The 16,539-nt window shown below is 44.4% G+C and overlaps 1 protein-coding gene across 1 annotated transcript in view; it reads right to left on the reverse strand.

The window, feature by feature from the left end:
• The window catches only part of STAB2 (stabilin 2), a 145,665-nt gene that overhangs the window by 102,927 nt on the left and 26,199 nt on the right, over positions 1-16,539 (reverse strand). Inside the window, 5 exon segments of the mRNA XM_021687579.1 lie at positions 44-177; positions 5,878-6,011; positions 7,622-7,818; positions 8,742-8,867; positions 14,183-14,278. Coding sequence (XP_021543254.1) covers positions 44-177; positions 5,878-6,011; positions 7,622-7,818; positions 8,742-8,867; positions 14,183-14,278 — 687 coding nt within the window.

The raw sequence follows: 16,539 nt of genomic DNA on the forward strand, positions 1-16,539 counted from the left end.
ATGGTTGCCCTTTATGTGGAAACCTGCACCCGTAGCCGCGTACCCAGGAGCCAGATGAAGGAGGTCAGCCTTCCTTGCCATTTTCCTCTGGGTTCACTGTTTAATTCTCTGAGTCGCTCCATGATGTTTCCATAACATGTTGAGCCATCACCCACGTAACCTTTCTGGCAAGTGCATCTACAGGGAGGGTGAAAACACATTCTCAGGGTCTTAGAGCCATTGAGTGTTGAGATCCTACAGTCCAACTCCCTCATTTGAGAACAGAGTAAGGGCAAGGGTCATGCATATTTATGCCCTATGTTAATGTCATGATCTAGCAGGGGGCGTGGTTCAGGCAGGTACGTAATTAACGGTTGAATGATAAGTGGCAATTGAATTGCAGTAAATATATATATAATGGAATTTGCAGAGATTTTATACAATAGTTTCATAAAAGACTAATAGAGTTAAGGACAAGGTTTAGAGGTTCACCAGTAGTGGTGTGCTGGTAAATGTTTAATAACCAGCTCTCTGCAGGGAGTAGGGCAGAGCTCTGCTTTTCAGCTTTTGCCAATTTCCATGGATCATACTCCCACCTTGGCCAATCTTAAACTACCAGTGTGATGTCAATCAGCTTGCAAAATCGTGAAAATTTAACCATCAGCTTTTGCGACTTGGTAAGCTCTGGCTCAAGCAGACCACTGCTACCTAGCAAAGATGAGCTGACTGCCGGTTGAAGCCGGCAAGGTGCTTTGGAAGGTGCCTTTGCACAAGATCCTGGGATAAGTGGAGAACCAAACACGAGGTAGGGGAGGGGCACTGTGGAGATGAGAGCTGCAGGGAGGCTGTGGCCGTCCATACCACAGACATGAGTCACGTCGACGAGAGGCTTCCAAAGGACAGTTATACACTCATGAGTCCAGTTTTTTTCCAAATATGGTCCCATGGCAAACAGACATATTTTCAACACGTTTCCTGAACAAACATTTCAGAGTTTCATTACCCCCGCCTGGATTGCTGTGGTGACTTCCTAACTGGCCTTTCTGCTCTTACTTTCCTTCCCCTCAAATCGGTTCTTCACACAACCCTCTGAGCGGTCTCTCCAACAGGGAAATCTGGCACCTTTGTGCTTAAAACGACATGGACTCTGTTCATCTACAGAAGAAGTTTGAAGTGCTTAGCATGGCCTGCAAGGCTCCCAAAGGGGGAACTTGCTTATGTCTCCTTCCTGCTGCATGCTGCAAATTCCAGCAATCCCAAATTGCCTTCTTTTTTAGGGACTGGGATGCCCTTCTCAGGCCATGTGCCCTGCCAGGAATGGTCTCCCGGCCTCACCTCCTGCTCAGGCATGACCTGCTCTAAGGAGTCTTACCTGGCCTCCTGACTCTCCCTCACAGGAGCAGCCTGTGGGTACCCCCTCCATCACAACCCTCTGCACCAAAATGAGCCCCTGAGGTGTTGTCTCCTCTGCTGGATGGGAAGCTCTCCTAGAACCTACATCCCACTCCTTCCTCATTATGTCCCAGCACTTAGGATGATACCTAATTGTTGAACTGATTATTTACCAAGTATCTACTTAATTCTAGGAAGCTGGCCAGGGAGGAGGCCTACAGAGGTGACGGTAACAGATATCTTGCCCTTTTAGTGTCTCACATGCTGAAGATGGGCCTGAGAACAAACAATTTTGAGCAACATGATAAGACCACTTGACCTCCTAAAGTCTCAGCTTCCTCATCTGTGAAATGGGTTTATTAATACCTTTAGGGTTATCGATGGAAGAGATGATGCACGAAGAACAGCTGTTACAGTGACAGACATATAGGAAAAGCTCAGTACTTGGTAGATGATGAGGACGATGACGAGGATGGTGATGGTGATGGTGGAGAGGGTAGGGTGGCAATAGCGCCACCAGTCCTGCGGGGGTGGGGGCAGGATAGAGCAGAGCAAGTCCATAACCACACAGCTGAAGTTCCGGAAGGAGCCACGATGGAGGATTGAATAGGATGCTATGGGGCACAGAGGAGGAAGGGACTAATTGTGCCTGGAGAAATATGGGACGTGTTCTTGGAGAAAATACCACTTAAGAGAATTCTAGGATACGTATGAGTTTCCCGGCTGGATGGATGATTGGCAGATCATTTACTGATTGAGACTTCGGAATTTTTTATAGAACAATCGGAGTACCCTGGGGACATTTGAGAATGTCTGGAGATATTTTTGGCTGTCAGAACTAAAGTGAAGGTCTTGCTGGCATCTAGTGGGTGGAGGCCAGGGATGCTGCTGAACACCCTGCAATGCAGGGGACAGCCCCCACGACCAAGTGTTCTCCAGCCCCAAGTGTCAATAGTGCTGAGCTTGAGAAACCTTGTTATAAGGAATCACTCAGGTGGATCGAACAGTGAATCAAGAGTCTACTTAATACAGTCAAATAACAGTTTCCTACTCAAACATCAACTTCCTCTGCAAGTCCTGTGTTCCAGGATAGTGAATTTGAGAAGCACAGAGTGGGGGGCAGGGCGGATTGGTAACTCTTAGAGCGATACAATAGTCCTTGTTCTAAATTACATACATTTCATTTGAAGACAGCTGATAATAGCCAGGCAAGTAACTCGTGCGAACCGCTGAGTATGTTTCTCTCTAAAAGTTCCCTAAGTTGTTATGAGACCAATAGTCTGTTTTGTATAAAGTGACTTGACTTATCTTGCCTCAGGATGGCAGGAGAATCATATTTTAATGGTGACGCTGCTGAATGGACTGCACGGGATATAAATACTTTTTATTGTTGTTTAAAACCTTGGTCCGGAGTCTGAGATTTCATGAGATGGTTTTCTGACTTAAATGCTCTCAGTTGGCCGTGGCATATTCACAGCAGGGCCCCTTTCTGTAAATTGCTTCTTTATTAAGAGTGAAGGTCTCTTGCTGTCTTACAGCTCTAAAAATACCCTTAAGCCACTGGCATTTTATAAGTTGTGGGATGGAATTAATTACATAGAGTGCTGGATGAGATTTAGTGCAATTATAGGGTGTTCCAAAAGACTTACTACAGTTGCTTCCTTCACTGGTTCACTTGTTCATTTCAGTCCTTCATTGATTCATTTGTTCCTCCAAAGTGTCACTCATGTCATTTTTGTAATGGGTGACAGGAGTTGTTGCAATAAATATGAATAAGACACGGACCCCCAAGGCCTTACATTCTAATTGGGAATTGAGATCAGTAATACTAATAGCTAATATCTATTAATAGCTGCTATTCCAGTTACCTTGGTAGGGGCCTTACTATGGTTTCTTATTTAATACAACAATCCTATGAGGTGGGTTCTGTTTTTGGCCCCATTTTAGATGAAGAAACAGTGGGACAGAGAGGTTAAGTATCTCATTCAAGATCACACAGCCTGTAGGTGGCAGTGTTTGTGCTCATCACGACTGAACTATGCATGTACTATGTACAGAAACATCCCAGGGTGCTCCCAGAGACCAGGGGGACGCTGAGTGGGCCCGGAGGACAGGGGAGACATCCTAGAGGTGGAGACACTTCAGCTGAACAGTAAAGGATCACTTGATCTTAGCCAAAAGGCTGAGAAGTGATGAACAGTGAAGGATCAGTATGCTAGCCTGACTCAGAGGAGGTGAGGAGAGAATGAGGTCTAAGCAGGGGGAATAGCATGTGCAAGTGTATGGAGCTGGAACATCATGGCATGCTTCAAGAACAGTAGGTGGGTGGAACCAGAGCCAAGAGGGTGTTCATGGGAGTGGTGGAAACGATGTTGCTCATCCACACTCTCTGCAAACAACCCTTGGCCATAACCTAGGGAGAATCGTACCAGGAAGAGCTTGTGCTGGTCCCGGAAGCTGGTCTGAAGGCAGTTAGTCAGAGGGACCTGAGTATAGTCTATGAGGGGGGCTCAGGCCCTGGGAGAGAATGTCTCCTTACTCCTTTAGACCCCTTGCCCTGGTGTAGCTGGTGGAGGGCCAGAATGGGGAGCTCTAAAACGCAGTGCCCAGGGCAGGGCAGGAAGCTATTTTTTCTTCTTAGTAATAATCAACATGGAGCTTATAGCTTAAAAGGATGCTTATAAGCATCAACTCCACTCTTTCCAAGGAGATACTCTTGGTCTCTAGTGGACTTGTCAGGTGAAGCAAAAGTTACATGGCCTGTCCAAGGTCACTCCGGTGGTGAGTGAGAGAGCCCATGTTTGAGCCCATTCTTCTTTATTGGGTGGACCTCTGTGACTAATGCAGTATGATTTTGAATATTCTGCATAAGCTCCTTGCCATATTGAAGAGGTGTAAACAAAATAAATCTTTATGCAAGGTAAAGTAAATTACCTGCACTAAGTTAGTGATGGCCCCATTATCAGTGTAACGTAGCCAGTCTTTAACGTCATCCTCTTTCCAGCCTGCCCAGACAGTCCATTTATGGGGAGGGGGATCAAGGGGATCAAGTGGTACCCCACTGACATTCTAAACACAAGCTTTAACGCCACTTGCATTATTCTGATGTTCCTTCCTGTTTCATTTTTTATTCTATCCTCTCAAATACAAAGGAGAGAAAGTGTTTAAAGTATTGTACTCAGACTTTCTGAGAGAATGACGAAATGTGTGTAGGCTGTACACACACATGTGTTGGGTGCAGATGTGCCTACATGCACGACTGGGGTGTGCTGGCGTGTGCATGCACACGTGTGGAGCGATTTCTATATGCCAGGTTCTGCTCAGAGACTGATGAATATACTCTCATGTAATCCTCGTCACAGGTCTGCTGGGAGGTACAATTCTCCTTTTATGACAGAGGAAACACAATTCAGAGAGGTGAAGGCAAATGGCAGAGCTGGGACTTGAACCCAGGGGTTCTGATATCCAAGCTCTCTTGACTCTACCCACAGGGAGTACAGATCTACTTATTTGCCCAGATAAAACATGACAGTCCTGAAACCTATCTGGGCAAATCCACACATTCGAGACCCAACTGTAAAAAGAATAAACTTCAAAGAAGATGAAAAGGGGCTCTGCAAGCACAGAAACTGGTTAGTAATTACATGGTTCAATGTCTACTATGGTTTTGAGCTCACAGTGGTCGTGAGTCCTTCACAGATGCTGATGACAATGAGAATAGAAAGTGACACAGAGGTAGAAACCTTGGTCTGGGGGTCAAAGACTAGGGTTCTAGCCTCAGTTCACCCACTAATGAAAACATAATACAGCTCTATAGTAGTTTCTAGAACATTCTTTCACATTAATGTTCATAACATAGTGAAGTAGACATCACTGTGCTCATTTCATACACGGAGAAACCAAGACCAGAGAGATGGTGTCACTTTCCCAAGGTCATTCAGCTGGTAGATATAATACTGAGACCCAGACCCAGGTCTTTCACCCCCAAATACCATCTTCTTACCACCACACAAGCTGCCTTTGCCTCAGGAGTTTTTACACAAATATTTTTACTCTCGGTAAGTCCCTTCTCTTAAAACCTGGAGTCCAGGAAGCACCACTGGTGTTTATTCACCTTCCCCAGTCTTGTTTGGCACCACTAGCAAGCAATATTTCATGAATGAGGAAACAGGCATATACATTTGAGGTCAAATGCCTGTCATCACAGCAGACCTTCGTTTTCCCAGCAACTGTGGTTTCCTTCTCCCACGCTCTAACCACTTACTACCGAGTTATCAGGCCACGGCCGTACCTCAGCACATTCTAATGGTCATTACAAAGGAAACAATTGTTGAATGATGCAGTGATTAGAGATGTATTGGGTAACTACCATGCTCCTTGCATCCTGAGAGGTGGGGCTGAGGGTGGGTACAAGACTGAATAAGATACATTTCCTGCCCTTAGAGGAACTTACAGCATTGACTGGCCACCACTTGGAAAGAAGGTGGTAGAACCGAACAGACTTACTTGGGTTGGCCTGGTGTGATGGTAGTGCAGTTAGCGTTCCTATGACAGGGGTTGCTAGACTCACAGACATCGATCACGCTGCACCCCACTCCAGGGACGTAATTGCGGTAATGTTCTTTACACTCACAGTGAGACTTCAGAAGACAAGGAGAGAAAAACGAAGGGTCCTCATTAGTCACAGAAGCTGACATCCTTCTTGAATCCATCTGTATTTTGCCATAAAAACTAACTTGGGGCAGGTCCAAAGTGTGGGCTTCAATTAAAAATTTGTCAAAGGATTCGGAATTGGGAATCATGTCTATGTATTTCACCCTTAGGGAAATTACACCTTGTTTGTAAAGCTCACCTTTTCAGTTTTCTTATTTCTTAACCCTAGGCCTTTCTGGCTCCATAATTCCTGGTTTTAGATTGTCTACAGGTGAGTAGAGACTGAGGCTCAGATGGGAGATGTTATTGCTCTAAAAGAGTAGTTTTCAACCAGGAGTCTCAACCTAAGGTACGTTGGGCAATGTCTACAGAAATTTCTGATTGTCACAGCAGGAGAGGAGGGCAGTGTCACCAGAGGCCAAGGATGCTGCCAAACATCCTACAATGCCCTGGACAGCCCCCCCCAACCAAGGATTCTCCAGTCCAAAATGCTGGTAATGTCAAAGTTGAGGAACCCTCCTCTGGAATAATGGGAATAATGAATGCCCCGCCTCTGTGTGAATAATGGGGGGTTTCTCCCTTTTTTTTTTGAAGACAACATTTATTTTTAATCTCACTCCCAGGGTCCAGGACCTTGGCTAGAGTCTAATGTGGCTTTTCCCATAAGGGCCCTCATTTTGAGGATGGAGGCTCAGATTCTTGAATTTCTTTCCAAACCCACCTCAGACATTAATAGTAGAAATAGTGTGTGATATACATTTTTTCCCCCGGAAGATAAGATTGGGTGGATTCTCTGCAGGGAACTCCCCGAGCATTGCCTCAGGGTGATTGGATTGCTGGGGACACATGACTCTGGTTGGGCCAGGCACTGAAGCCTTTCCTCCTACCAGGGCAGCAATATCCTTCTGTACAGAGAGATTTCCTCCACTGAGCTTGATGCACAGTTATGGATGCAGTGGGCACCCACTAAATAGTTGATGGATGAATGAGGTACTGGTGAAAGGGCTCTTTCAACTGGATTCCTCAGCAAAGGTCTCTGGACCTGGCTGTTTTTTACCAGTCAAGGTCATGATGTGATTTAGAGGGACAGGGTCTCAGCCCAGAATAGCCTCTCTGCTCCCTACAATCTGTCAGGGTTGCCTGACATTTTATCAGGGCTCATCTCTTTGGGACAGAATATTTTTAGTTCTAAGAGTCCTCTCTCACCTTGAAAAGACATGAGACGGCATAGAGGATTGCAGGTGAAAGTCAATGACCTTTTCACCCAAGACTTCGTTAACAGTTAATTTGTTAATCTAATTTGAGTTGTGTATATATTTTGTCAATTACCCTTGAGGACCAGGACACAAGAGAACATAGGACAGTTATGTTTTCCCTGGGGGTGCTGGGAAAGTGTGAGTTCAGAGGATGGACTGGAGAGGGGACACATTGAGGTTAGCCCTGAGCTCAGGGAGGTATACCTGGAGAGGCAGCCCAAATTGAGCATTGAAAGGGCAAAGTGGGAGAACCTAGCAGACAAGTGATACCATGGCAGGGTTTTAGCTTTGGTGGGCTGTCCTACTTCTAGACACCCTAGTTCCATGCACCATGTTCTCACCTGTCCGGGCCCATCATATATGCACACTGTAGACTCTGTAGGGCAATTTCCGTAGTGAGTCTGGCAGGGGTCTACTGGTAAGCACACTTGGCCATCCCCGTGGTAGCCTTCTTGGCATGTGCAACTGTGCCGATTTGGTTCCAGGTACGTGCAATGAGCATGAGGATGACAGATTGCTTGTAAACATGGGTTGATGGCTTGAATGGCAATGACAGGGTATGAGCTCATCAAAGTTGCACAGGCAGTTTGATAGTTTTAAGAGAGAGAGAGTAATAAACAGTTCACCTGATGTCCCCCCCTGTTGAACAGATTTATATATGGCTGTCAGAGATTATAACTACAAATACTGTGTTGATATATTACTATGTCATGTTATGTGTGGATTTAAATATAAAATAGCATGAAAGAAAGCACTAATGCTTGTGGTATTTATAATAGGTACTGACCCTGTCTAAGCATTTGCCATACGTTAACTCAGTTAATCCTTACAACAACTCTGTAAGGAAGGAGCCATTATTATCCCCGTTTGATAGATAGGAAAATGGAGGCACAAGCAAGTTAAAGAATTTGTCCAAGGTCATGTATATAGTAATAAGCAGATCTGGGATTTGAACGCTGGCAGTCTGCCTCCAGAGTTCATGTTCATAACCAATACACATCACAATCTCTCACAAAGCGAATGAGCATGGAAAGGAAAGGAAATATAACAGCCAGTGCTCATCATATCACATGCCCTCTTTAATTCAACTAATGAATCAGTGGACATTATATCAAAAACTAATACCTTGGCTAATTGAATTTAAATTAAAAAAGGAAAGGAAAGAAAGAAGGAAAGAAAGACTGTATTTTATCCTAACAGCAGTACAATTGATATAAAACTATGTGTAAAAAATCTATTTATGTGCTTTGATAATAGAGGAGTGAGTGCCATTTATTGAAAAGCTATCATGGATGAGCACATGTTCGGCACTTGTTATATATCTCACTCAACTTAACACAGAGATAAATTGAAGTGCCATTGTGTTAATATTAGAGAGGTTGTGAGGTTTTGTTTTATTTTTTCTGTTGAGTAACTTAAACGTCTCAATTAATGAGCTAGCAGGATCTAAATTCGACTCACGCTCGCAGTAGTGGCCATCGCCTTGGTAATTGGGAAGGCATTTGCATTCCAGTTTCGTTTCATCTTGGCTGGAAGGTGAGCATCTGGAATTTTCGGGGCAGAGCAAGGCTGCACATTCAGGGATGGCTGCAAAGCAAGATTGTTGAGATACCCACATTAGTAGAATAACTGATTCTAAAAAACTCAACCAATGCAGTGTTCTTTGTGATTAAAAAATGTAATTAAAAAAGACTCACTGTGACAATTCAAAAAACAAAGGATGTATAAGGTAAAAATTAACTGTTTTCTGATTCTCATTCTTCCATTTCACTCCCAAAGTAAATAATATCAACAGTCAATATACTACATTCACTTATAAATTTATTTAGATGATTTTTTAAAACAAAATAGAATCCTGTGAAGATATTTAACAACTTGATTTTTAATTTAACAATATATTATGGAGGTTTTTAAAGATCTATTTTAATCTCTTTTTTTTAAAGATTTTATTTATTTATTTGACAGAGAGAGACACAGCGAGAGAGGGAACACAAGCAGGGGGAGTGGGAGAGGGAGAAGCAGGCTTCCGGCTAAGCAGGGAGCCGGACATGGGGCTTGATCCCAGGACCCTGGGATCATGACCTGAGCTGAAGGCAGACGCTTAACGACTGAGCCACCCAGGCGTCCTTATTTAAACTCTAATAACTGTATACTTCATCATCTAGGGGGGCACAGGTGTTTGTCAAAAACTACAAGGAATCTGACGTATTATCCAATGTGCAAAGCTAAGAAGTTGGGCTAATACAGTTCCACGGATGCTGGTAGAAGCTATGAGACTCCTGGGTTGGAGGTGAAGGACAGTTTATGACTCACATCAAGAGTAGTGGCCAGAGTGGCGGCATTTTTGCACCAGTTCTTCTAAGCCCCAAGTTCCCTGGAGCAATGCAGAGAGGGGCTGCAGTGGATTCCATTACAGGGGAGGAGCCCCAATCTTAGGGAACCTAAGTTTTTGTTTTTTTGTTTTTTTAAATAATAGGCAATGTATTATTTAGGGCCCAGGCAAGAGACAAAACCACACAATTATTTTATTTTATTTTATTTTATTATGTTAGTCACCGTACATTACATCATTAGTTTTTGATGTAGTCTTCCATGATTCATTGTTTGCGTATAACACCCAGTGCTCCATTCAATATGTGCCCTCTTTAATACCCATCACCAGGCTAACCCATCCCCCACCCCCTCCCCTCTAGAACCCTCAGTTTGTTCCTCAGAGTCCAAAGTCTCTCATGGTTTGTCTCCCCCTCCGATTTTCCCCCCTTCATTTTTCCCTTCCTACTATCTTCTTCTTTTTTTTAACATACACAATTATTTGAACAGGGAATGTTTTAGTGTAAAGAATTATCGGCAGAAAACTCATGAGAGTTAAAAAGAATTCTAAAGAAGGTCATCCAAAAGGAGATGCCAAGCCTGAGGGTTCATTTGGTGCCCGGGGAAGCTGCTTGCCACTGGGTGCTACCAGAACTGGAAGCTGAGAAGCTACCCCCTCGGAAGGGTAGTATACTTCTGTGTGTGGCTGGGACCAGGGCGGCTACAGGGGCCAGCCATGTGGGAGAGAGGGGGGCATGGCTGGCTCTCCAGATGGCCAACCCTGCAGGGCCCTTGGTGAGCATAGCCCAGAGGAGAAGGCATACTGAACAGCAAGCATAACTCTGTGTGGTGGGACACAGGTCTGTGGAGTCTGGGGCTCCTGGCTATGCTGCCGCCACTTGAGTCAAGCATTAGACAAGGTACACAGTAGGCAAACACTGGAGGAAGCCGAGCCCTGCAGGGTCTTAGCACTGGAGAAGCTGTGGAGGGCTGAGCAGTGGAGAAAACCCAAGTTCTTTGGGGCCCTGGTGAGTGGGCGAAAGCAGAAACAGGAAGAGATAAACCTTCCTTCTTCAGTGTCCCTCCAGCACCCTCTATTCATAAGATTTTACATCTTGCTGGCTGGCAAATGAGAAATATTTACAAATTCCCCTCCATTATCACAGAAGAGGCAAAAAAGATGAGTTTTGAGCTGAAAGGTAATCCATTGATAACTTGAACGGGCAGTACGCATGCCTACACTTGGTTCCCAAGGGAGACCCTACATCTTCCAAGGCTGTTTGCAATATAAACATCCTTGACAAGATGTTGGAACAAAGAGCAGTCAGTGTGCTGCACTCAAGAAGCATACAAATATGAGATACTCATGGAGAATTGTCCCCAACAGTGGCTAGTTGAACCAAATGTAGAGAACAACCCCCCAACTCTTTCCGTAAAGTAGAATCATTGCCAGAAAGTGGCTGCCCTTTCAAGGATTACATTTCCAACCGCTCTTTGTGTCTAGGTGGGGTCATGTTGACGACTTTACATCGATGGGATATTGAGAGGAAGTTGGATGTGTCATTCTGGATTTCATAAGCAGGGGCTTCTCCATCCTCTCTTCTTCCTTCCATGGCTCAAAGCAGAGCACTCTGAGGTGCTACAGAATGGCAGAGGCACAAAATAGAAAGATCTGGATCCTTAATCACCATGTGGTGGGAAGCTGGTGTCAACCATGAACACCCATACAGGACTGTACATGAGTAAGAATTATACCTCTGTTATGTTAAGCTAGAGGTTCCCCAAATTCCCGGGTCATGGTGCTTAGTGTCTTAATGTTTTCATGGTGCCCCAGTCTAAAAGAAATATCCACCAGGTCCATTTATTAAGTTGTTAGAACCAAGGAATTCAGTAAGTGTGTCATGAGACCTCAGTAACAATTTGAAAAAGTAATGTGGTTGGTATAAAGAGAAATATTTTTACTTCATTCTTAAATAACCATATTTACTTATAAGTGGAATGTGTGAGCTTTTTGGACACTGCCCAATGTCTTAAACCTCGGAATCAGATTGGAGACTCCCTCCCTCATTCCATTCGAAAGGATTTTTGCATGATTACTTGCTTTTTATCTTAGCAACCACTGAAAACACAGCTTTGTAAGGATGATATCATTGAAAGGGATCTAGTAATACCTAATGTTGAAATTGTGAACTAACTCAAGCTAGCAATTTGTGCAGTATTATACGGATGCATCGCTGCCTCCCTCAAAAGTTTAAAATATCCCATGACACCCTTGTGAGTTTGGTGTGGTAGCTTGGGGGATGCCTTGGTACAGTTTTGGAATCTTAGTGTTAAGCGGTTGGATTTTTGTGTTTGGTTCTTGCAGCGGCTGGCGTTATCCTAACGGGAGTAGGATGTGCTACAATTCACTCAACCATTTCCTACTGATGGACATTCAAGTTGTGTCTAGCTCGTGTTGTTCTTACAAACTATACTGTCATGAATTTCTTTGTACATATATTTTTACCTACTGGTGCCTGCCTCTCTCTTTCTCCAGGTAAATACCTAGAATGGGGGCTATGGCAGAAAACTGTAAGCATACTTTAAAAAATTTAATAGCTAAATTTCCCTCATAGGTTGTAGCAATTCATTTCCCCATTGACTGTACTGTAATTTTTCTGTTACCCACAGGTAGGTATTATCTATCTTTGCAATCTGTGTAACATAGCAAAAAACAAACCCCAAACCAAACCAAAACCAAACCTCCAAACCTTTAAAATATCACTTCGTTATAGTTTTAAATTAACCTGTGATTCATTGGCATTTCTGCATGGGTTAAGCAAGTAGCTTGTTGGCTAGTTCTTATTTCTTCTCCTGAGAATAAGTTTTGGCAAATTTTAAAATTGGGTTCATATTATTATGAAAACTTTTCTGCCATGTGGGTTGTAAATATTTTGTTCCAGTCTATCGTTTATCTTTTGACTCAGCAGAATTATTTTGTTATTTGGACGCAAATCTGTCCTTGTTCTCCATTAGGCTGGCTTCTGGGCTGGGTATGCTGTCTTATTAAAAACGTCTTTGCTCATGAGTCTGCTGGGCAATGATAGGAGTGGCCAGGGAAGGAGGCTGACTGAGGTCTACAGAAGGGGTTATCCTCTCCACCTGAGTTTCATTCTGCTGTTGATTTGAATCAGTCATTTGCATGCCTGTCTCCTCCACAGGAAGAAGGCTGTGTTTTATTCATCCTCCTTACTGTGCATAGCCCCACAGTGACTTTCCATTAAATGAGTTTGAATTTGTTGAATTTGAATCTTGTCCAATCCCTTCATTTTACAGATCAGAAGAGTAAAATCCAGAGGATAAGTTAAGTGAGGCTAGTGTCACAGGAAGAACGTCCAGTTTCTTAATGGCTAAGCTCCAAATTCACCCTTCATTACCTGCTCTTTGATAATGGACTGGATTCTATTTCTCCTTTATAGTAATATATGAAGCTTGGCCAGTAGGGGGGTCTGGGTGGCCACTGCAGGAGAAAGGGGCTCGTCTCGTTGCTTCCTTTGTGCAGTGTTGTGTTTCTGCTGTGTTTGCTTGCCACTGCTGTACAGTCTGTCAGTGGGGCGGGCGTGTGAGGACACTCAGTGATGCTCTGCTTCAGCCATCACTCAGAGTGCACAGTCTATTTGTGACCTCGCATGCTCAGCCGGGACCCAGTGACCACCTTCCCACAGCCCTTTCCACACACAGATGTTGCACACTCCAAGTTTGGCACCCGCAGCCCTCCAGCTCCCTCTGTGTGCTTGCTCACCCCTAGCCTTGGCTCATCTGCGCCCTGGAGCATTGTTGCCTGCCTGCCGGATGAGTGTGGTCCCATGCTGGCTTGGGCAAACCAGCAAACTTCTCCTCTACCCAGGGGCCTGCCACCAGCCCTTCTCCAACAAGGTTTGAACTCAGCCTTGGGGATGGTCACCCCTATCCAAGTTTCCTCTGTTATGCTCCAGCAGCCCTAGAGTTCACTTTGTGCTTTTATAGCCACTCTCCTATCATAGCTCACTAATTCTATTAAATTTCCCTTGTTTCAATCACCCTGTGGTTCCTATCTCATGCTTGGACCCAGTGTGATAGAGCATTTAAAGAATTTCAAATGATTTGAGTTCTAGCTCTTCTATTTGGTAGTTTTGTGACCTCTGGTGAATCGCTTAGCCTTAGTGAACCTCCATGTCCTGTGCATGTGTTCTGTCCTGGAGACATGAACTTGAGAACATGCCTTGCCCCCCTTCCTGGGTGGCTGACTTGTTGCCATGGCCTCAGCTGGTTTTCCAACTTTCTCTATTCTATCCGCACCGCCGCCAGCTTGACCTTCCTAAATGATAGCTATGTCGGTACATTGCTCCCAAACCTCCCATGACTTCCTCTTCTGTGCCATCTCTTCCCTCCCTTCTCCTCCCCTCCCATCATCTCCTTTCATTTCTCGCCCTTTTTAATTTTTGGTTTTCTCCCGGGAAAACATCTGATGGTGCCTCACCCACGCAGAGCCCTGGTATGTGAACACAAAGTTGAAAGGCATCCATCTGTGCCTGTCCGGTCTGGTGGGGCATTAAGGAAGCGGCAGGACTTACGCTTGTCACAGCTGGGGCCAGTGTATGCAGAGTAGCACTCACAGCTTCCATCGCCGTCTATCCCACTGTTGCACACTCCGTGCACACAGCTGCACACTGCAGACAGAAAACGGGGATTTTTTTCATTACCTGATATAGACTTCTGAAGATTCTGGAGGAGTAATGCTTTGAGATAGTTTTTGTTGAGAATCTGCACGAGGAGATAGATGGGAGGAACCAAGGTTTGAAGTCCTAGAGACCCTGGTTTGGATCTTGGCTTCATTTTTCTTTTATTAGCTCCAATTTATTTACGTGTAACGTGAGGATAGTGATACCTACGTCCTGGCATTTCTACAGCTGGATGAGATGATGTATTGGTGCGTTGGAGTGCATTGGAGTGCTTTTCTCTACTTTTAAACTAGTTACTTCATCTTTGGATGCCTCAAGAAGAGAATTAACTTAATGTTTTTTATACGCCTGTCATGTTTAACAGAGAAAAGCCACCACTGACTCAATCACTGTTGGTGGTGGAAATCTACTGTCTGTTGGGATAAATCCTACCTCCTGAATGATGGGGACCTTCAAGTATAAAAAAGAAATTTGAAAGGGCAGAGAAGAACTATGCCATGTCTTTTAGCTTGAAATAGATATCTTTTTAGCCCACTGAGAGGTCATTTCAGGAATGACAAGTGAAGGGCATTTGAAATAAATGGTCAGTTCTTTAGCACTCGGTCTGCAGCTCACTTGTAGCAAGACTTACGATCTGGCTGGGTCACCAGCACCCTCGGCCCAGCCCTCTGTGCGACATACTGTATTGGTTTCCTTTTCCTGCTGTAACAAATTACCACAACTTAATTGTGACTTAAAACAACACAAATTTATTATCTTAATTTAATTACCTTAATTCTCCTTTGCCATATAGCCTAACATATTTACAAGTTCCAGGGCTGAGGATATGGACTTCTTTGCAGGGACATTCTTCTGCCTACCACACATGTGTTCAGTGCATGTCAGCCAATTTAATATTAACTCAAGTGAAACATAATTAAGAACAACCACTTGCTTAAAAACCTAACCAAATATTGGAAAAGCAAGGATTAAGAAAGTATTTCAAACATCTAGTAAGACATCAAATCCTTTGAATTCTTTGTTATATGTCCCACCTCGATCCCCTGCTCTTCATATCCATCAGAACTGTTCTCCTTCAGGTGCCTGTCATGTTTTGCCTGGACTGTTGCAATAGCATTTTATCTGGCCTTGCTGTCCACGTTCTCACCTCTCTGTTCCATCCATTTCGTTTGACCAGTAATGGCAGGTGATCTTCTCCAAAATATCTCAGTGACCACCAATTGCTGATCAAATGAAATCCAAATCCCTCTCCTTGGCAAACAAGGCTCTATCCAATCTGATTCCAAGCTTTTTACTTTTCATTTGCCACTGCTTCATTTTATACATCTTAGGTTCTAAGCACAAGGGATGACTCATTAGTTTACCTTCCTTCCTTCCAAATACGTATTGAACATCTCTCATATTCAGGGTGCTGTGCTTGGGATTAATGACCTAAAGAGAAGCAAGACAAAGTCTGTGCCCTCTATGTCTACTGGTAGGAAAAGGCAGCTCATCACAATGCAGTGTGATAGATCAATGGTGATGGGAGCTGGCCAGGAATAGTTGGGTGGGGCTGGCCTAGGAGAGACCCACCTCCTGCATTGCACACGTCCATGCCTGGAATCCCTTGGGAGGCCTCCCTCCTCCCTGTATTTCCCTACAACATCTTTTTTGTGGCCTTATTGCAATACCCATAACAGCACAACTACATTATCAATCAGACAGCATCCTGCAGGGCCAGAATTAAAGTGAGAAGGGCGAGGCAGGATACAGGGAGAGGAAGGGGAGGCAGGGCAGGGGGTGGAGAGAATGAGGCAAGGTAGCTCCAGTGCAGAGTTGGATCCTGCCTTTCTTTGATATTTGGATGTTTTACTCAAGAATTTAAAAACATGATTGTAATGGGTTGAATTTTGTCCCTCAGAAAGATACATTGAAGTCCTAACTCTTCGTCCCTTGGAGTCACCTTATTTGGAAACAGAGGCTTTGCAGATGCAACTAGTTAAGCTGAGGTCCTACTGGGGCCTTCGCCCAATATGACTGGTCATTCTAAGAAGAGGGGAGGACACAGACATGAGGACGCCATGCACAGATTACAGTGGTGCTGCCTCAAGCCCAGGAAAGCCTGCCCGACCAGAAGCTTCGAGGGGATCGAAGGGCCCTCCCCCAGAGCACTCGAAAGGAGCATGGCCCTGCCCACATGTTGATTTTGGATTTCTAGCTTCCAGAACTGAGACCCTAAATTCTTGTTTTTGAAGCCACCTGTTTGTGGC

Source organism: Neomonachus schauinslandi, chromosome 5, assembly GCF_002201575.2.
Source record: "Neomonachus schauinslandi chromosome 5, ASM220157v2, whole genome shotgun sequence".
NCBI classification, from domain to species: Eukaryota; Metazoa; Chordata; class Mammalia; order Carnivora; family Phocidae; genus Neomonachus; species Neomonachus schauinslandi.